General features: G+C 44.5%; 1 protein-coding gene across 2 annotated transcripts; it reads left to right on the forward strand.

The window, feature by feature from the left end:
• The first annotated feature begins 5,386 nt into the window (after positions 1-5,386).
• LOC136659617 (cytosolic 5'-nucleotidase 1A-like) lies at positions 5,387-21,153 on the forward strand. Of its 2 annotated transcripts, none has more exons than XM_066636711.1 (7): positions 5,387-5,467; positions 10,856-10,914; positions 13,071-13,238; positions 13,878-14,007; positions 17,274-17,396; positions 18,197-18,375; positions 20,386-21,153. In XM_066636711.1, the coding sequence occupies exons 2-7, from the start codon at positions 10,870-10,872 to the stop codon at positions 20,686-20,688; spliced, it is 948 nt and encodes a 315-aa protein (XP_066492808.1). In that variant the 5' UTR covers positions 5,387-5,467; positions 10,856-10,869; the 3' UTR covers positions 20,689-21,153. The 2 variants fall into 2 exon arrangements, with proteins under 2 accessions (XP_066492808.1, XP_066492810.1); XM_066636713.1 differs by having other exon boundaries at positions 18,290-18,375.
• Positions 21,154-21,680: the final 527 nt, after the last annotated feature.

Here is a 21,680-nt window from a genome sequence, read left to right on the forward strand (position 1 = left end):
GTGGATTGGTGAGCAGTGAGCCAAAGGGGGGCAGTTGGTGGATGTGGGGTGCAGGGCACTCACCGCTTGAAGTGAGCCCAATCCTGAGCTCACACCTCCAGCACTCTGCCAGCAGTGAGTGCTGGCAAACATGCCGTAAAGCATGTTGATGGCCCTCTGCACCGGTCCAGTGCCGATGCTAGCTCAGCACCAGCCAGCACTGGGCTAGCGCCAGTGGATCACCAGTGCTCCGCTGCCTGGTGGTCATGCGGATCACTGGGTGGTGGAGAGGTGAGTGGAGGCGTGGGGGGAGATGGGAAGGAGTGGGGAGAGGCAGGGAGAGGGTGGGGAGGAGGCGTGCCGGGGGAGGGAGCGGGGCAGGTGGGAGACAGGACCAGCAGAGCTGAGCTCTGCCACATCCAGATCCTCCGTGTTGGGCTGTGGGCCCGACACGGAGGCTCTCGATTTTATGGCAGCCAAGGGTCTGCCAATGCAGAATCAAGTAGCCCCATTGCAGGGCTACTTACCTTACCTGGAGGAAGGGGACGAAAGTCCCCTTCTCCAAAGGAGCTGCCAACGCTACCTGGTTAGCGCTCAGGATGCCATGGCAACAATTTTTGGTGCCTCGCTCTGGGCAGCATAGGATTGGGCTGTCAGCCTCATCGCTAGGATGGCCCTGACTCATACTAATATCAAGGCTCTGAACACATCTGAGTGCATTTTTCTGGCGCAAGAGATACATGCCTCCAAATAAGTTTCCCCAGATATAAGGCAAGTCATCTCCCCACCCCAGATCCATAAACTGGCCGAATGGCTTCTGTACGTCAGCCAGCCAGTGAAGGTGTAACTTTTTCAAATTTGATTTGTGTAGTGCTCCACCCCATTGTTCTCTTTCCACTCATGGAGTTCAGCGATAGAATCTGTTACTAAAAGAACAATTTAATCATTAACTCCTTGCCATAATATTCTGTGCTTGAGGCACACCCTTTAACAATCAATAGCCAGTAGTGAGGTACAGAAGATGATTTGGGGGGAAAAGCAAAGCACAGACTGTTTTCTTCAGTAGTGCTTGTGCTGTAGGTGGTCCGATTTCAGTACAAATGTGCAGGGAATCAACACAAAAATGGCTGATGAGAGGAAGGGCAGCAACTACAATTTTTCATGCAAGATTAGGGTCAGTTTACCTACCTAGTAGTGCCACTAAATTCCCTCCAGGGCTGGCTTTAAGCCAAGTGGACCAATTTTTCCCAACTGGAGCCTGTGCCTAAGGGGACCCTGCACTAGGGTAAGATAGCGGGGGAGGCAGGACAGGGTGGGAGTTGGGAGGAACAGGGTGAGGGAGAGCAGAATGAGGTGGCTGAGGAGGGCAGCTGCCAAATCCTAACCTCCTTCCTGGGCCCAATCCTACAGCATCAGTTCATGCGGATCTGCGCCAGTGATTTCATTAACATAGGTCTGAGTAGACCCCCAAGCTGTGGAGGCTTACCCCCAGGTAAGGAAACAATTGTTCCCTTACCCAGAGGAGATCTCTGCAACTCCCCCCCCCCATTGCAGTGGTGGCCATTTTGGTGCTGCTGTATGGGGGGGGGGGAGAATAGGATTGGACTGCTAAGGAAGTAACCAGAGTTTCTGGAAATGTGAGACTGGCCACCTGTGCACTCAATCCTTTACCTTTCCTGGTTGACAAAAACAGCTACAGTATTTAGGTGGAAGAGGTGATTTATTGTCCTCTAACTGTGCTTAAGACTGCAGCCTATATGTCCCAGGAACGATTCCTAGCATTAAAAACCAAATCTCCAGACTGAAACTACAGTATATGACAACTTTGTTCAGATCAAGCCATTGGTATTTAGTCCACAGCATCTTCTATAGAAGTGTCTGATACAAACCTAGTTCCAAATGTGTTTGTATGAACTCAACGTCAAAGTAAATTAAATCAAAAAATGTCTATGATGTTTGCTTATCTGCTGTTTGGGTGATTTTCTCGTTGATGTTGTGCCTTTGTATGCAGAGGCTTACAAAGTGTGCCTTTGTATATTTTTCCTCCAGTGCTCCAACTGTGCCTGAAAAACATAGGTTGCACCATCAAATTAAAAATATTTATGGATATATATTTTTTAAAAGACAGTTTTGTTGTCCTGTGTGATTTCATAGGAACCATAAATAATGAACAGCTGGGGGGGGGAATACAAAATGCAGCCTGGTAGACAATAGAAACCAGGAAGGATGGAAGTATAAACAAGGAACATGGTACTTCAATAGCCCATGTTTGTTGCCTTCAGTGGAGATATGTTAGGTGACAATCTGGTTCACAGTACAGTCATAGGAATGGCTCAGAAGGAAGGAGTTTACATATTAATCTTAAAAATGGAGAAGCATCTCCTATAATTATTGTGTACAAATTAGGGATCTCCTAATTAGGGATCTCCTAATTTGTACATAGTAATTATAAAACTGTTCTGCATGGGAACAGATCCATCTTGGCACAGTGAAGCAGTTTGGGAACAAGGGGTATGACAACCTACATATATTTTGCTTCCACAAACGTATATACATGCGTACATAAACATCATGTAGTCATCTTTATTTTCACAGTTGTGACAAAAGCATCAACATCAAAGAAACGAGAAGCACCACCATGTGGTTGTGAGGTTTCTTGAGTTTGCCTGTATGTATCCACAGCAAATAGGTGTTCTTCTGCCTCCTCAGGAGCAGGTTTGCCCTGTTTCTATTTGGCAATGACTGCAAAGTGTCAGGCAAAAGGGGAAAGCCCTCAGGGGATTGTTGCTTGAGAAGTACCAACAGAGGGACAAACAAAACTTGAAGAGCCTCAGAGTGGCAGAGAAACACCTTCATGAGTTAAATGTGTGTCATATCCTTTGCTTCAGTATCAGCACCTGCTGATTTCACACTAAAGGTCTTCCCAAACAAACAACTTACAGCATATGAAATCCTTGCTTGTTGCTCGTTGGTTGCACAGGATCCAGCAGCAAGTTAGTGCTTCTGTTGCCAGTGGTTCTGCATTTCCCTAGAGCAGTGGTTCTCAAACTGTGGGTCAGGACCCACTAGGGTGGGTTGCGAGCCAATTTTGGGTGGGTCCCCTTAATTTCAATATTTTATTGTTAATTTATTCAACTTGATGCTACCATGATATGTGACTGCATTTGGGGAAATGTGACAGATCTGTACTTTTACCAGGCTACTATGTATATGCTTTTAACAATGATAGTAAATGGGACTTACTCCTGGATAAGTGTGGGTAGGATTTCAGCCTAGAATTGTTAAAAACTTTTCCTGCTTGATGATGTCACTTCCGGTCATGACATCACTTCTGGTAGGTCCCACTTCTGGTAGGTTCTTATTCTAAAAAGTGGCTTCCGGTGCTAGAAGTATAAGAACTACTGCCCTAGAGCTCAAAAGTGCAATGTCCTGTTACTGGGGGAAATGCAATGCAGTCCACAACTGGTGTGTCCTTTGCTGTTGTATGTTCACTGTGGAATTTGGTTATCCAAACATCTTACACCCATCTCCTGGCAAATCCCTGTGACATCAGCCTCCTCCTAGACACAATGCTGTGAACTTGAATGAAAAGAAAAGAAAATGAAACTTGGCTTCATATGTGCCACTCAGTGCTATCTTCTTTAAAAGTTGAGGAAGCAACAGTGGTCTGCCCCTCCACCTACCCCTTCACTAGTCAATGCAGACTTGAGCCAGCAACATCGCTGGCTCAGGTCTGAGTTGACCCATAGTGAACATAAGAACATAAGAACATAAGAACATAAGAACAGCCCCACTGGATCAGGCCATAGGCCCATCTAGTCCAGCTTCCTGTATCTCACAGCGGCCCACCAAATGCCCCAGGGAGCACACCAGATAACAAGAGACCTCATCCTGGTGCTCTCCCCTACATCTGGCATTCTGACTTAACCTAGTGGCTGTTGGGGCTTACCCTGGGGCAAGGGGACAAATGCCCTTACCCCAAGGAGACCTCCAGCAGATGAAAATCCCCTATGGGATACAGCAGTAACCACACCAGTGCCACTGCATCTCTGCGCAGGCTTTAGGTAGGATTGGACTGTCAGTAATTTAGTTTTTAATGGCTACTCCTTTGCGACAACCAAACATTTTAAGTATCTCACCAATGTAGCTGAATTAAAGCACAACAATACCCATCCAGTTTAGCTCCTTTTGAATGTACAGAAAATATAAACAAGGTGAGGGGAGTAGAGTACTGCTTTAGTAAAGAGCTTAAATAGGGTTGCTACAGTTCTGACCCAAACCAAGTTCTCTTGGTCATCCTCCTGGCCAAGAGAATGAAAACACTGTTTGCACTATTGCCCTTGAAATATTTTTAAACCTTTTTTTTATCAAAAGAGAAATGCACTTGACACATGCTCAGAGGTGCTTAATCTTTCCTTTTAAAAACAGTTTGTCCCTTTCAGGGATAGGTGTACTCTTACCATGGCCAGAGGCCCACAGCTTGATGTGCTTGATTTTTTGAGAACAAAAGGTGGCAATTGTAAGTCTAAACAAAAATATTTACACAAAAGAAAATCACAATGAATGGAAATACTAAGGAAATCCATTTTAATGAACTCTGGTACTATTTTGTGGGGGCTCTTTTTGAATCATCATAAGTCTGCATTTCCATGTGGTTTGGGGCATAGTTAAATTTAATAGTTGCATTTATAGCTCATGAAATTAAAGGCAAGGGAAAATTACAAGCTATCTCTGTCAGTGCCTAAAAATATTGCTGCCTTCGGTAGGCTTTAGGGCAGATGAATACTTAGCCTATCCAAAAATGAAAGGATAGCCTTCAGAAACTCTGAAATTTAACTCTGGAGTTACTCTGGTTAGGGACCAGAGCATGGATAAAAGTAAAAAATGGATCAATATCAAATCAGAGCCTTATTTAGCTTGCAAATTTACTTTGGCCAGCGAAAAGCATAAATCACTAGATAACATGCCAGTGCATGCAAAACTTAAATAAACAGAAATAAAAGCAAAACAAACAGAACGTTGTTGTGGAAGGTTGAATGGAATGGGACCAGAGAGGAAAGCGCGTGGACGAAATGTGAAATGTGGTTATAGTTGAAAACAGCTGAAAAAGCCGATGAAAGTCAAAGTGGATGAAAGTCCAGATGTTGCTGTCTTTGCACAGGGTGGGGAAGAGATCCCAGCCCAGTCATCACAGTATACAGTCATTAGGCTCAACAGATCATCACCCCACCTAACCTCAACCCACATCCACTGGCAATTTGACAGCCTGTCAGTGCAAGGCAGGCTGGGAAAGTGAGTGTGCGCTTCCTTCTTCCTTTGTAAGAAGGAAAGGGATCTGCCAAATAAATGGACTACACGCCCCAGAATGCCAGGCGATCTCAACCACAGGCTGCTTCCTGTTGGGAATAGAAAATATAGGCAGCATCTTTTTCAAAAACGGACTGATCTGGATGCTGCTGCTGTGGCTGCACTGAGGAGTGGAAAGCTGGTGAGTTTGGGACTTTGGGATCTCTTGGTTGTCCACGCTTGTCTCATGATGAGCTGCTCCCCTCTCCCTGCTAAGTCTGCAACAAAGTCTGGAACAATGTGGCAGCTGTCAAAACTGGGAGAGTCCTTCTCTTCCTAGTCTGTTAGCGCTCAGCCCATAAAAGGAGATGCAAAACCCAGAAGTAATCCAAGTAATCCCCCCTTTGCAAAGGCTAAACTTCTGATCCCCCCCCCCCGCAAATGGATTTCTGAGTTTCTCTCCCCCTCCCCCCAAACATTCTTCTATTAAAGAAAAAAATGAGACCCAGTGGCAATACATCCACTGCACTCTGCAGTCATGGGTGATTGCAGTTCGATGCTGGGAACACTGGGCAAAATTTTGTTGTGGAAACCGGTCTGTATACTTCTTGTTGAAAAGTGGTACAGGTGGCCCCTTCTAGGAGCTTGGGCTGGGCACTGGAAAGCATGGATTTATTGCAAAATACTGTATAAAGGTGAATTTTCCCCCACAAGAAATAACGTAACTAGAGGATTATGAGGACTGTACATACATCCTTGCCCTACATTGGAGTTAAAGAAAGGAATTTTCTCCCATAAGAAAGAATAGAATAAAGTAGTACTAGGGGCTGGAGAGAGTGGCAATTGTCCTCAACACATATAAACTGGTACACCTTAGTATGCATTTGTTAGAACCCAGAATACAGCATCTACCTAAACTCATTTTGAACCTGTAATGATTTTAATTACCCTCATAAAGAATTTTGTATTATTGTAAGCATTCTTAAAACATTTCCACTTAAAATGAATGCTTAAAAAAAACATTTTTATATGAAATGAGTCTAAACAGTATTACTAAAAATAATTCCAAACCTTGGTTTTCTGGAAGGCACTCTGCACATGCCCAGGGTTCTTCCAACACCTCATTGTTTCAAACAAACTTATCTGAGCTCTGCCTCAAATGAAAACTCCAAATTATAATACATTATTACAGTCAAAATAAACAAGCCTTGCCCCCAAAGTATCCCTATTTGGTTGACAGAATTTCTTTACCTGTTCCTATAAGAGCTGGGGGGGGGGGGAGAGAGAGAGAAATGCATTCAGGTGTGAGTATGGCTTGGTGGGCATAGAGGACTAAAGTGTAGTACCTCAAAAAGTTGTGGGTGTAAATGCAGGAAAATGTATCATGGGGAGACTTATATTGGGAAACCCCATATATGAATATACTTCAACAGCAATGTCAATAATAAAAGTAATAGGCTCAGTCTGATTACTAGGCGTTACTGTCTGAAATGTTCTGATTAATTTCCTCCCTTTGGTCAATTATATTTGGCCAGTCATAAAGAAACTGCAGAAGTGTGGCAGTTGAGAAAGGAGGAAGTGGGCAACTTAGTTAACGACAGGCCTCTGAACAAAGTAGATCCCTGCCTGTGGAGTTTGAGACCACTTGCAGCCTGGTTGTAGCCTGGTTTATGCAGAAGGAGGCTTCATTAATTTTCCAGAGCATGCCTATGTCTGTTTATTCAGAAGTAAATCCTGCAGTAGTTAAGAGGGCCTACTTCCTAATAATTGTGTTTCAGATTGCAGTGGAGCTGGGGGATTGTACCCTGTCTCTCTCCTTTACCCTGTACCCTCTCGTAAAGGAGAGGGTATGGATGATGAGGAGACTGGCTGGGTGAGGAGGATGCAAGTATGGATGAGGAGAATTCTGCTCCCAGGATCCTCCCTGACCAACCAGTTGAAAGGAATTGGCAGTGACAGCAGTGGAAGTAAGTGTGTGCAAACATGCTGGCAGCCACATTTGGCATCTTTTGGGGTGCTAGATTGGCCCAAGCTAGGCCTTCTAATGGGAGTGAAAACAGTGTTTCATTCATTTTCAATTGATTTCAATAGCGAACCACCCCATGGTTTGAGGCTTTTAACTTTGTCATTTTCCAAACAAGTTGCATGAAATTTTAGAGCTCGTACTACTCATACACCCTCAGAGCATCAGCCCTGCAAACCTGCAGAGAGATTGTAGCAAATGAAGCCATTTTATAATTGCCTTGGTTGCTTCCAACTTCTGTTTCCCATTCAGTTGGCATGAAATTTTCAAGTACAGTGGACCTCTGCTTCACAATGGCAGTCCATCTTGGAGACCCCACTGTATTGTGAAAATATTGTAACATGAATTCAATAATGCATTGTTGGTTTTTTTGGTGCTGTAGTTTGTTTCAAGACCTCGGAAGTTAAAGTTTGTGCCACAGAATTAAGCAATTTCTCTCTCCTAAAGGTGGTCTTGAAGGTGCCTACTGTGCTCAATAGGGACCATGGTTATCAGTTTACATTATGTTGTAATTGTAAAGCACAAATTACAAGGCTGCATCCTTTCCTTAACACACAACCATGATGTTAAAAATGCTGCTGGTGGCTTAGATGCTACGAAATGCTCGCATTTGCATCACTGGTTGGTTTATCCATCATCCACAAGGTCCTGTTGAAGGCAATCATGAGCCCATTTTAAAGCGAATAACTTATTGTATAGTGAACCTTATTTTACTATGGCAAGTCAATTGTAAAGTGATTTGATTGTAACATGAAGTCATTGTAAAGTGAGAGTCTACTCTTTTCTACTTCTCAAATCATTGTAGCTGGAAAAAAATCAGATATGCAGTGCAAAATTTTCTCATTTTATAGGCAATTCAAAATGACGTGTAACTCATACAAATGGTCATTGCTTTCAACTGAAAAGACTCACTTTCCCATTAAACCATTTTTTAAGAAGGGCTAGTTAAACCAATGTTCTGTTCCAAATAGAGAACTGCAAACATAACTAAGAACATAAGAAGAGTCCCACTGGATCAGGCCAAAGGCCCATCTAATCCAGCTTCCTCCTTTAACTTACAGTGACCCACCAAATGCCCCTGGGAGCACACAAGACAACAGACACAACCTGCGTCCAGGTGCCCTTCCCTGCATCTGGTAATTAGAGGCAGCCTGGCTCTAAAACCAAGAGCTTGCACATACGTACTATGATTTGTAACTCATAATGAACTTTTCCTCCAGAAATTTGTCCAATTCCCTCGTAAAGGTATCCAGGCAAGATGCCATCACTACTTCCTGTGACAAAGAGTTCCACAAACTAATTACACGCTGCGTAAAGAAATATTTTCTTCTGTCTGTCCTAACTCTCCCAACACTCTGGTGTTATGTGAGAGGGAAAAGAGCGTCTCTATCCACTCTGTCCATCCCCTGCATGATGTTGTATTTTTCGGTCATGTCCCTCTAAAGCTAAAGGACAAGTCAGTTCATTAACTAAGGGTGCAATCTTAACTCCTTATGTCAGTGCTTCCCAGCACTGGCACAGCGGTGCCAATCGGACATGTGCTGCATCCTGCAGTTGGGTATCACTCACAGAGGCCTCCTCAAAGTAAGGGAATGTTTGTTCCCTTACCTCAGAGCTGCATTGCCCTTATGACAGTTCTGGAAAGCACTGACATAAGGGGTTAGGATTGCGCCCTAAAGTTTTCAACTTTGTTTTCAACTCAGTTGAAAGTTAGGCTTTGAAGTGCATTCAGTTAGTTAAAATTGTAGGTTAAGATCTTAGTTCAGTTTAAAGATTCATCTTAAAAATCAATGTGTAGGATTAGACAAAGTGTCTTTTAAATGAATGAATGAATAAATAATTCCAGGTAAATTGCATCCTTGCATTCCCTGGGGACAGAGTCTGCATAATTTCCCTTTAGTCAGCACCCATTCTCTATTCTTCCTTTAATCCTGTTGTCCACTTCTCACCACTCCCAGGGGCTGAAACTTCCCTAGTCAAATTAAAATTTATTGTGCTAATCTGATGCAGCTCAATAACTCCCCCTTCTTTAAACAAGGGCCTCGAAGATCATTTAATTTTTAGGCCACATCTCCAGTTATAGGATAGGAGCAGGCCCCACAGAGCCATCCCTGCTGCAGGGCAAAGGCTGGACACTGGAAGAGGTTTAAGTCAATCTCCAAGGAAGAGGAACAGAGAGGTCTGGCAATTAGCCATGATAAATGGGCAAACCTCCCTCTCCAGAGGCAGTCTATCTCTGAATACTGGAGGCTGGGAAGCAACAGTGAGGGGAGAACTCTGTTTATGGGCATTCTATTGTGACATATGATTGGCCACTGTGGAAAGCAAGACACTGGACTTGATAGACCCTCTCTGGTCTGACCTAACAGAACTTCTTATATTCTTAGGCCTGTCCACCAGGATAATGAGCAGCTACTGTATTATCCATGATAGCTAAAGGTAAAGTACTGTGTCAGTACTGTGCCCACCTGCAAAGGAGGAAGAGGGCTCAGCACCAGTACCCTAAGAACCCTCTGAGACCGCCCAGCTCCCAGCCCTCCTCTAATATCCCCACAGGGGAGGAGACTCTAGTGTTCTAGGCCAGGCCAAACAAATCCCAATCTCGCTGCTTACATTGTACGATTGGCAAAACTCCATTTCCAGAGGCAGTCTACCTCTGAATAAATGGCTCTTGGTGTAGGGCAGTCTGTATCTCACTGTAAAGAGGAATAAATGCCCTTATATTCATAAGAGTTGGTAGCTGTTTTGCTTTTCTCTTTGGTTTGAGAAACATCACAGAAATCTTTCACACACAACTGTAAGACATAACAAAAAAAACCTCAACATTAAAATATATTATCTTGCACAGGATTAAGGTATGTCCTAGACTGAATTTCAGCTGAGTGTCAGTTATTCTCGGAGGTTTTTGCTACAATACTCAAGCAGTGGGTGATATTTTATTCAAGCTTTTAAGGACAGGCCATGTGTAAATGATTCATGTATCAGATGTTATTATAAGCAAGCATTCTCCCACATATGTGCATGATGCTTTCTCTACCAAATAGGAGCATGAGGGGATAGGATCCAGACTGGGATCATGACATGCAGCCCCTGCTGTAGTCCTGATCTGGATTGTACCCTGTCTCATGGCGGGGCACTCAGATGTTTCCATCTTGCTCAGTGTATGTATTTTTATTTCTATCATTTGCTTAAGAGATTTTTATCCCATCTTTTTCCCCATAATGGCTGACATAAGACATGTACATAGATGGTTGTTTTATATGTTTGTGTGGTACATTGCAGTGACTGGTCTGCAGCTACTTTCAACTTCACCAGACCAAATTCGCCATTGGCTTCTTAGAACCATGTTTTGCATAAATCACTGAAAAGGTATGTTAGCGGCACAAGTCAGAAATTTGCTGTGTGCCGCTCCAGGCTGTATTTTTCTTGTTTGGGAAAGAGATTATTCACAGATCAAGCTATGCATGTCACATAATCATTTCCATTGTGGATAAATATCACATTTTCTGCCAGCAAGTAGAATGTAATATGGTGCTTGGTTGTAACAAGCTATGTTTTCCTTTCAAGATCAGAAATAAAAGATGGCACTTCCTGAAAGCACAGTCATAAACACTAGTGTGAAACAGGTAAGGCATTTATACTAGCTGGACTTTGTCTTCAGTTGTATAATGCTTTTCTATTACCTGCTTCTTGCATTATGATTTTCAATAGAATTTTTACTTGTTTATATCCCCTTCAACTGTATCAGTTGTTCAGTCTGCCTAATATTTGCCCTGGGGTCATGGCAAGTTAAATGCATGTTGCAGTTAACCATATAGTGCTTTCCTGTTGTTCTACTGCAGAGGCCATATTGATTTTCATTGGGGAGGGTGTGTGTGTGTGTGTGTGTGTGTGTGTGTGTGTGAGAGAGAGAGAGAGAGAGAGAGAGAGAGAGAGAGAGAGAGAGAGAGAGGAAACCTATTCTTCCCATTAAGGGCTGAACAAATCAATATGATCATGTAATGATGGAACAGTTGGAGAAGCACTTCATTGCATGGCCATAGCTGGTACGTACAGCATACATTTTGCATGCAGAAGGTCCCAGGCTAATCCCTGCTGGGAAAGACTTCTGCCTGATGCCTCTGAGAGTTTGTTAGGTTGGACAGTATCGGAGATTTGGACCAAATGGACTGACTCCATATAAGGCAACTTCATGCATTCATGTGAGCCTATTTTTGTTTCCGTGTATTGACACAATGCTAAAGTATGGTTGTTCAAGCCAGTTAGGAATAAGAAAGTCAAAAAGGTAGTTCCAGTGTTGATGTTCAATATGATGCTGGTGCGTCCACTACTCCCCATGAATACAGTGCATGGTTACATGAAAAATACATTGCCATGACTAAAGGTAAGCAAACTGAGGGTGCAATCCTAACACTTATGTCAGTGCTTTCCAGCACTGACATAAGGGCAATGCAGCTCTGAGGTAAGGGAATAAACATTCCCTTACTTTGATGAGTGACACCCAACTGCAGGATGCAGCATATGTCCCATTGGCACCACTATGCCAGTGCTGGAAAGCACTGGCATAAGGGGTTAGGATTGTACCCATAGTTGCCTCAGGGCCCAATCCTATCCAATTTTGTAGGACTGGTGCACTGTGCCAATGGGGCGTGCACTGCATCCTGTGGTGGGGAGGCAGTCACAGAGGCTTCCTCAAGGTATAGGAACATTTGTTCCCTTACGTCGGGGCTGCATTTTGGTTGCACTGGTGCTGGAAAGTTGGATAGGATTGGGCCCTTAGGCTGCAACCCTGACCACACTTTCCTGAGAGTAAACCCCATTGTACAAAATAGGACTTACTTCTGAGTATTAGCATTGTGCCCTTAATTCTTTTCTGCCCAGCTCACAGGTGTACACATTTGATCCCTGTTGTGTATATGCAATGTTGGGCAGAAATGGCTTAAACTGATTGAAAAACCAAGAAAAAATATTTAATCCTTCAGGTTGGTTGGGTTTTGTGGGTTGATAACCAAGAGAAAATTACAACTGAAAGTCAGCAGGTATCTATGAAATGAGAACCAAGCATCATCTATGACTGTAGGAGTCTGAAGTGAGCAGGATGTAAGCTGCTCCAAACCAGCGTATTCTGGCCATCTTATTCAGGGGAACTGGAGAAAATACTTCACAGATACAGATCTGGAATCCCTCTCTCCTGTGTGACAAGTGACTGAGAAGTGTTTCAGGAAGAAAGCAATGTGCAAGCAAAGGGTTAAGCATTTATTTGTGTCCCAGGCCATCTCCAATGCAAATTGTTGGCAAGAGACCATATAGGGGCTTTATCACACAGGGCTGCAGTGTCAGATGTGGCTTGACTCTTATTCTTTCTTTCCTAACCTGATACAGAATGCAGCACTCAGCCTTTGTGTCCTCTTGCCAATATGGACATAGATTGTGTCCCCTTGCCAACAAGGATTATTGCAGTTCCTGATCTGGTTTGAGTCCTGATGTTTCAATTCAATCCCTACTCCAGACATCACATTTATGCTAACCACAGCGGATAAAATGCTAGCGCTAGCCTGTCTTTTGTACAGGGTTGCATGTCTTTCCGAGAATTATATAGTATTTCCAAAAAGAGAAAAGATTTATGTTGATGATGATGATGTAAGTATACAACATTGAACCACTCCAAATGCAAGTGGCATGGAATTGATGGTGGGGGGATTCTCATTTCTTTATCACAGTTTATCCTATTTGATCAATGCCAGTTGAGTCACACAAACTGTTTTTGGGTTTCTCCTTCTAGAAAGACCAAAAAGAAGCTCTGGTCATTGCAGTGACGACAAGGGCCATTTTCAACCTGGAAAAGGAGCATGAGATCTTCTTAACAAAGGGCAAGGATGAATATGTGAAGCATCAGCAAACAAATGAGAATAACCCCTTGGAGCAAGGGACAGCCTTTGCTTTTATTCAGGTAACAGGCCCAGAACTGTACAAGGCATATGTGAAATACGGACCTTGCGCCTTTTCTAGGATGTTAGAGAGGAAACTCTCATTTGAAATAAAGTAGATGCTTTGCAATGGAAGGGAGAAGATCAATGTGTCATTCCTAACAATGGTTGCTTTGCATGGAGTGCTGGTGGTACACATGCTCCGCCTACATGCCAGGCATTTGCACTGTCGCAAAAGCGATACTCTGTGGTGACCTCCAGCTGCTGAAATTCGCCTGCAGAATGCAGTGTAGCCTACACCAGTGCTGCTGCATCGGTGCAGGGGAATTTAGGTGGGATTGGGCTGGAAATGTATGTGACTTTTCTGGATATCCAAAGGACTTTCCAGCCTCCACCACTTTGTCTTTGCCCACTGTGTAGCCACCCATGCCCCAAATCCTAACCAACTTTCCAGCACTGGCATAGCAGTGCCAATGACACGAGTTCTGCATCCTGCAGTTGGGTAGCACTCACGGCAGCCTCATCAAAATAGGAGGATGTTTGTTTCCTTACCTCGGAGCTGTGTCGCCCTTATGTTGGTGCTGCAAGGGGGTTAGGATTGCACCCGGTGTCTGTTAAAGGCCAGCGTTTCGTAATGCTGACTATCACATTGCTTCTTTCAGGCAGTACAGTATGTGAATGAGCAACTGCTTAAAAGAAATCCAGAGGACAAGGAGCTCTTTGATGTAATTGTCCTTTCTAATAACAGTCCAGAGAGTGGTATGCGCATCATCAACAGCGCCAAAGAGCACGGTAGGTTGCCTATTCAGAACACCTTTCTTCCAAATTAGTTGGCCTCTTTAAAACAAACACAAACAAATGAGTGACTTTTTTTTCTGTTGAAACTAACTTGAATTGCTGTATCGTATAGCACTTAAAGAGTTGTCGTAAAAATGGCAGAAAATGTGGGTGGAGAAACAGAGTCATCCATTCCGATGCCACTCTGGGAAAACAGCAGTTACAGGCATGCCCTGGTATCTGTGGTTGACTGAAACTACAAACACCCCTAACAGCAGAGGCAAGGGCTCCCCTCACCTCCAGAGAGTCTTCTGAGCCTAGCAGAGGCCGCAGATGACCATCTGCAGCATCTGCCGGGCCCAGACCGAGCCCTAGAATGTAAAAGTCACTTCTGGCTTTTTTGTAAAATTGGAAGCGGCACTTTAAATGCCTTATAAGGCATTAGGAGGCATAGGGAAACCCCTGAGGGATTCTCCGGGCCTCCTAATGCCTTATAAGGCATTAAAAACATCACTTCCAGTTTTACAAAAAAATTGGAAGTAAATTTTCATTCTAGGACTCAGTCTGAACCCAGCAGAGGCTCAGACGGACTTCTGTGGACAGGTTCAGATGACCCTCCCTTGCCTCTGCAGGGGGTGTGCCCAGAGGGGTGAGCGCAGGGGGCCCTGCGAACACAATCCGCAGATAAGTAATTCCTCGAGTACGAGATCTGCTGGTACGGGGGGCCCCGTTAGCATGAAATGCAGTTCTCATTTCCAGAGCAGTCATAAGCGAGCACATGATGAACACTGCAGTTTGTGCAGTTGCAGTGGCTTGAGAAAAGTTTTGTACAATAGCACAAATCACAGCACTCATGGGCATAATTTCCTGCATGGAGGCACAGTATTCACAAACATACCCTGAGTGCTGCTAAGGTGGTTCTTATAGGGCTGCTTCGGTATGAACAGTGAGGGACATGCCAATTTGTAGTGGGGATTGGGGAATGAACTCGTGTAACTAGAACTTAAGCAACTTCCAAAATAAACAAGTATGCCAGTTAACACTGGACCCTAGAGATTAACCCACCAAAACTTTGGTTGCTTCATCTATCAGTTAAAGCTTCCAACTTTAGCAGATAAAAGTTTAGCCTCACTCTTTTCTCCCCACAGAGCAGCAGTTTTCAAACTCTCTTGGAGAGTTTACACCACTGTAAGTCCTTGCGGGGGCAGGGGGAGGCAGTGGGGGCGGGGGGAAGGCAGCGACGTGATACCCAGGATTGTGCCACTCAGGAGGGCTGTAGGGATTGGGATGCACTCACCAGTCCCTGCAGCAGCCTGTCAGGGGTGCGGGGAGCCCCGCGCGAGCATCTGCAAGGCTCCCCAGCTCGTTAGAAGTGGAAGTGGAGTGGCGATCATGCTCCACTTCCGGTTTTACGGAAGTGGAGAGCGATTGCAGGGCTCCCCACACCCCCAACAGGTGAGTGTAGCCCAGTCCCTGCAGCCCTCCTGAGCAGCACGATCCTGGGAATCACATCGCTGCCTCCTCCCTGCCTCCCCCTGCCCCCACCCCCTTAAGGGGAAAGAGGCCTGGACCTTCAGGCTGGGGCGTTGCAATGCCCCAGTCTGAAAACCACTGCCATAGAGAATGACAGAAGGACTGTTTTCAGGGGGTGTCTTTGTTCTAGCTGTGCAAATAGCACTATAGTGACATCTACTGGCAGTTCCTAAGTATCACAAAACAAGTTTTAAAAAAATATGTATATAGGACAAAAATACCCATTTCCAGATTCCTGTTTCAACAAAAGTCTACACCCAGCCCAGATAAAGGGTCACAGAAAGACTACCACTTACATGTGTAAACCAAACTTAAGCTAACCAATGAGATTCCAAAAAAGGGAACAAAATAGTGAGTTTGGAGGCCAATGAGTGTTGTGAGAAAATGCAAAATATTGTGCCATTGGATATCTTCACTTTAGTTGGAATGAGGGCCAAATTAGATATTATGTGCAGATACATACAGCATCACCCCAACAACACTTCTTAAGTAGAAAAGCTGCTCCTAGAGGGCAGGGCAGTGGTGCTTAACCTTTTCCCACCCACCTTTTCTCCACTTTACATTACACCAACACAAGCAGTTATTTCTCCCCCAAACTTCAAATGGATTTTTGCCTGCATTTGGATTGCTTGGGAGTAGGGGACCTGCATTGGGGGGGGGGTGCAAGTTGGTGCACAGAACTGTAGATGTCTAAACTGACAACAAAATCTTGTGATAGGCCTTACAGGTTGAGTCTCGACATTCACAAGGGTTCCATTCCCAGAACTCTTGTGGATGGCAAAAATTGCATTGAAGCAAATCCATTTAAAAAACAATGTGCTAGGCAAAGCCTTGCTTACCTTTGTAATTTAAGACAAAGGCATTAGGCAGACAATCCATCAATCATTCTCTCTCCAGGCGCTTAGAAAGGCTTTATTATTATTAATTATTAACAGTATTTATATACCGCTTTTCAACTAAAAGTTCACAAAGCGGTTTACAGAGAAAAATCAAATAACTAAATGGCTCCCTGTCCCAAAAGGGCTCACAATCTAAAAAGATGCAAAAGAACACCAGCAGACAGCCACGAGAAAAGACACTGCTGGGGTGAGGTGGGCCAGTTACTCACCCCCTGCTAAAAAGAGGAATACCCATTGAAAAAGTGCCTCTTACCCAGTTAGCAGGGGTTACACTGAGGTTACACTGAGTTATACTGAGCAGCAGTTACACTGAGCCAGCGACCCCTCCCTTCACCCAGAGCACAGCGCTGAGAAAGAATGCAAAATGATTATCATTCTTTCGCTTTCTCAGGGGGAAGGGAGGGGTCACTTTGCCTTGGAATGAAGCTGTTCTAAGTGCCTGGAGAGAGAATGATTGATGGATTGTCAGCTGGCTGCCCTCTCTCCCATTATTGAGTTGTTAAACAACTTTTTTCCTTTAATTTAAAGGGCCCTTCTCATCGTGTTGAGATTATTATTATTAACAGTATTTATATACTGCTTTTCAACTAAAAGTTCACAAAGCGGTTTACAGAGAAAATCAAATATCTAATGGCTCCCTGTCCCAAAAGGGCTCACAATCTAAAAAGATGCAAAAGAATACCAGCAGACAACCACTAGAACAGACACTGCTGGGGTGAGATAAAACCATGGGTGAAAAATCTGTGCATAATTAGGTTATACCTGTATTTTCTTTTTGCATTCTTTGAAAACTCCGTATATTCCTCATTACAATTGCCTTTGAATGATTTATTTATTCCTGAATTTAAGGTCTAGAGATCTCAAAATTTTGCTTTGTCAGCGATGAAGATTCTACCCAGTACTTGAAAACCCACAACGTGAAGCTGTTTCTCTCAGCTGACAGAACAGATGTGTGCAATGCACTTCAGAGAGGTTTGTTTCTATTCCTTCACTTTTGGCTTAAATCCTTGCTCTTACATTTGATGCCAGAGCCTTTGATTTTAATTTTTCGACCCGGGGTGGGAACACACACAACAACTACCCTCTGTCCAGATTCCAAGAGCATCCTCTTAAGAAGATTCTCTGTGCACCATCCAAAAAAGGCCCATGAGTGGACATTCTCAGTTGCTCTCCAGCTTTGACATTTTCTTCAGGTGGGTTTGCACCAGTTTGCTCCCAGAAAAAAGTTTCAGGATACAAGCTATTCAGCGTTTAATGCACTGATAGCCCAATCCAATATATGTTTACTCAGAAGTAGGCCCTGCTGAGTTTAGTGAGATTTACTCCCAGGTAAGTGTGTACAGGCTTGAGTTGCACTTCCAGATTGGTTGTGGGGGAAAGTCTGTTGTAAATTTCCTGGCATTGTTCCTCACATGTCTAAACAAGTAAGCTTCAACCTGAAAAAAGACTTCTCCTTCTCCTCTCCCCAGTGAATCTTATAACAAGGATGACAGCTGCCATCAAAGGCCATCTGTCCTCCCTGTTTCAAAGAGTGATGACAAAACCCTTGTCACTTGTGACATCTGAAAGCTTTAACCATTCATCCTGAGGAGGCTACAGATCTATAGAGAATTTCTCAAACCGTTTCTGTCTTGTATAAAATACAGCACATCTGTCTCCCTTCCAGCTCAGGAGAGTCTATTTCAATTTGGGCCTGTGCCAAGCTGTACTTGTTGTGGGTCTTTAATGAGCCACTCTTCATCACACAATATAACCACTTGTTTGTCACACAGGCATTTCAGCAGCACTCATTTTCCAGCAGGAGATACAGGCTCCCACCACCCAGCTGCGTGTTGTCTTTGATGGTGACGCTGTCCTCTTTTCAGATGAGACTGACCGTGTTTTTCGTGAGAAGGGATTAGAGGGTGCTGTTGAGTATGAGAAAAGTATGGAAGGTGTGCCCATGGGAGAGGTAAAGTTCCTTACATGACTAATAAAGTTTCCTTATCCTCAGCCTCTATCTATACCCATTTGTCTGGGTAGCTTCTTAAAAGGCTTAGGGTGCAATCCTAACCCCTTATGTCACTGATTTCCAGCACTGGCATAGCGGTGCCAATGGGACGTGTGCAGCATCCTGCAGTTGGGTGTCACTCACAGAGGCCTCCTCAAAGTAAGGGAATGTTTGTTCCCTTACCTAAGAGCTGCATTGCTCTTAGGTTAGGATTGTGCCCTTATTTATATAACTAAGGGTATAATCCTAGATGACTTTCCAGCACTGACATAGCTGTGCCAATGTAGTATGCACGGCATCCTGCATTGAGGACGTAGGCCTCAGGCAGGCCTACTCAAGGTAAGGGTATGTTTGTTTCCTTACCTTGGGGCTGTATTGTGGCTAGGTCCGTGCTGAAAAGTTGGTTAGGATTGCACCCTTAATAATTTAATTTATATAGCCTGCACAACTTATGACCGATCAAGACTGATGCAGTCCCACCTGCCACCTACTATCAGGTGCTTGATACCCCCTCCCCCAATTTCTGCAATAACAGGAAAGCTGTTAAGCCAAGTGACTAACAGCCCAGTCATAAACAGTGGCAGTCCTCTTCCCTGTGCCACCCTGGGGCAAGCCTGAAAATGCTCCTCTTTGGAAAATGCGGCCACCCCACCGGCTGCATCCGCAGTCTTCTGAAGGCCTTCTAAGGCCTCTAGAAGGTCATAGAAAGGTACTTCTGGTTTTTCCCTTGGAAGGCCTTCTGAGGACCAGAGATGCCATGTGCAGCCTCTGCAGCCCTCAGAAGACTTCCGGCCATGACCGGTGGAGGGAACAGCATGGAAATGGGTGGCATGGGAGCACTTGCACCTGCTGGCCCCCCTTAGGTAGGCCACTGGTCCTATGCATGTCTACTCAGAATTCCCATTACATTCAGTGGGGCTTACTCCAAGGAAAGCGTTTATAAGATTACATCTTGGGAGCTTTGGGAGCTGTTATATCGGGTGAATAGGCTGCATTTGGCTTGATGGGTCACAGCTTTTAAAAGCCTGAGATTCAGGTGTAGGTGATTTCACACATGTCATGTTTGTGACCCAGTAACAAATTCCATGTCAAAAACGCAACCATAAAGAGAGCTTTCCTAGTGGTTAACTTACTTTAAAACACACATACTCTAATGGAGGCAATTCATAGTTGCAAGTCTTCAAGAGATTCACATGCATGTGTGAAATGCCTGATGAACAGAGCATATTCTTAAGACACACTAGGACTTGTTTTTACCCTTGTTCAATTGCTTTCCTAACTACTGCTTGAACAATGTCACTTGGATAAGTGCAATCACCCTCCCCAGTCATTTTATTATTTTTTTAAAAGGAGCATATTCATTCATTCGATTTATACGCTGCCTTTCTCACCCAAGGCAGTTAAACTGCCTTATGCCAAGTCAGACTAAGGGCCCTTCTAGACCAAATGATGGCTACACATTGACTAGCAGCTGCTGTCCTTAGCTCAGAAAGGGATTTTGCCTGGGATTCAACCTGGAACCTTCTGCAAAGCATATGCTCTCCCAGTGAGCAATGGATCTTAAAGGAAAAATTGGGTCTCCGTTCTCTTTCTCTGAGTAGAATTCTTAGGTCTCAGTGGCGGGCCTGGGGGGGGGGGCAAAAGCCTCAAGTGCTGCCCCCGCACAGCATTGCAGACCGCTTGGAAAGGCTTCTGAGGCTTTCTTAAGCCTCAGAAGCTTAAACCGATCTTAAGCAGTACTTCCAGTTTCCTGGAAGTATTGTTTAAGACTGCACGGGAAGCCTCAGAAGGCTTTCCAAGTCATCCCTCTGTTGTGCTCGGTAGAATTCCAGATGGGGGGGGGCGACCTGATGCAGGGGCACGGCATTGCGGACCTATGCTCCAGGGTGCAACAAGGGGCAGGTTTCGTAACTGCTTGGTCTTCCTCAATTCCTGCTCTCTTAGTCCTCTCTGACCTGTTGTATTTTTCAGGGCCCATTAAAAGCCTTTGCTTTGCACCTTGGGAAGATGCGCAAGAAATTTGGTCAGGAAGACTCCCCCATCCGCACCTATTTGGTTACAGCCCGCGGTGGCCGTGAAATGGGCAGCCGGGCCATCATCACTCTCCGGGAATGGGGCTTGGCAACTGATGAGGCCTTCTTCATGGATGGTGCTCCTAAAGGTCCCATCCTGTCCAAGATTCAGCCCCACATCTTCTTTGACGATGCTCCTCACAATATCCAAAATGCTCAGGATGTTGGTGTACCCTCTGCCTTGGTCCCTTGTGACTGCTAAAACAGATGAAAGACCTCATATCATAGTACTTGAACTGAATGACACCTGGGCAAATCTTCTACCTGAGAGAACAAGCACACTGATCATGCTTTGAAAACAAAGGGGACAAAACGTTGTGAGATAATGATGATGTCAATGCATTGCTGTGATGTACCTGAGATACATCAAAAGAGATGATCCCATTGAACTGAACAGCAGCAGAAAAGTCAAAATGCTGCAAGGAAAGATGCTGAACATAACAAGACAACAGACTCATTTCCTTCTCTGCCTTAGCTTTTTATTCTCCAGTGGTGACCATTAGAAACTTCATGTCCTATTGCTACAAAGATGATTCCCAACAACATTTACATTCTCTGAAATGGAAACACTACTCTAGAACAGGGGTGTCCAAACTTTTTGACAGGAGGGCCACATAATCTCTCTGACACTGTGTCGGCGGCCAGGAAATAAAAGAATTAATTTACATTTCAAATTTGAATAAATTTACATAAATGGATACATTAGAGATGAAACTTATATGAATGAATGAAGGTCTTGTAGTAGCTTAAGGCCTATAAAAGGCCTTGCACAAAACAAGGCTGGCCTTTCCTTCACTGCCGCTGCTGCATCACACATGTGAAACAGCAAACAGGGGAGGGAGCCCTCAGCCTGCAGCTCACGCAAGAGTTCGAACAGTCACCCTCAATCTGAGAACAGTTGCATGGGGCCAGTGTGGGCTGCAGCAAGTTTCTGGAGGACCAGAGGCTCTCGTTGGAGACTGGGGGCTCCCTGTGGGCTGAATTGGAAGTTCCTGGGGGCTGCAAGTGGCCCCCAGGCCAGGGTTTGGGCACTCTTGCTCTAGAAGAACACAGGAAAAGGTCTGAGATTTAAACTAAGTCTCTGCTTATGAATTCATCTTCAGTGTTGACCTCCTCCATGTCAGTGTCTAGGTAGGACCTCCATGCAGCAGGCACAATGGAAACCAATGCTATGCTTGTCTGCTCAGAAGTAAG

Source organism: Tiliqua scincoides, chromosome 1 (genome assembly GCF_035046505.1).
Source record: "Tiliqua scincoides isolate rTilSci1 chromosome 1, rTilSci1.hap2, whole genome shotgun sequence".
Lineage (NCBI taxonomy): Eukaryota > Metazoa > Chordata > Lepidosauria > Squamata > Scincidae > Tiliqua > Tiliqua scincoides.

Bases quoted from the DNA above. Each gene is read 5' to 3' on its own strand.
- LOC136659617 (XM_066636711.1), top strand. From the start codon at position 10,870: ATGGCACTTCCTGAAAGCACAGTCATAAACACTAGTGTGAAACAG. The intron at 13,239-13,877 runs GTAACAGGCCCA...TGCTTCTTTCAG, and splicing joins CAGCCTTTGCTTTTATTCAG to GCAGTACAGTATGTGAATGA. The intron at 17,397-18,196 runs GTTTGTTTCTAT...TTTGTCACACAG, and splicing joins GTGCAATGCACTTCAGAGAG to GCATTTCAGCAGCACTCATT.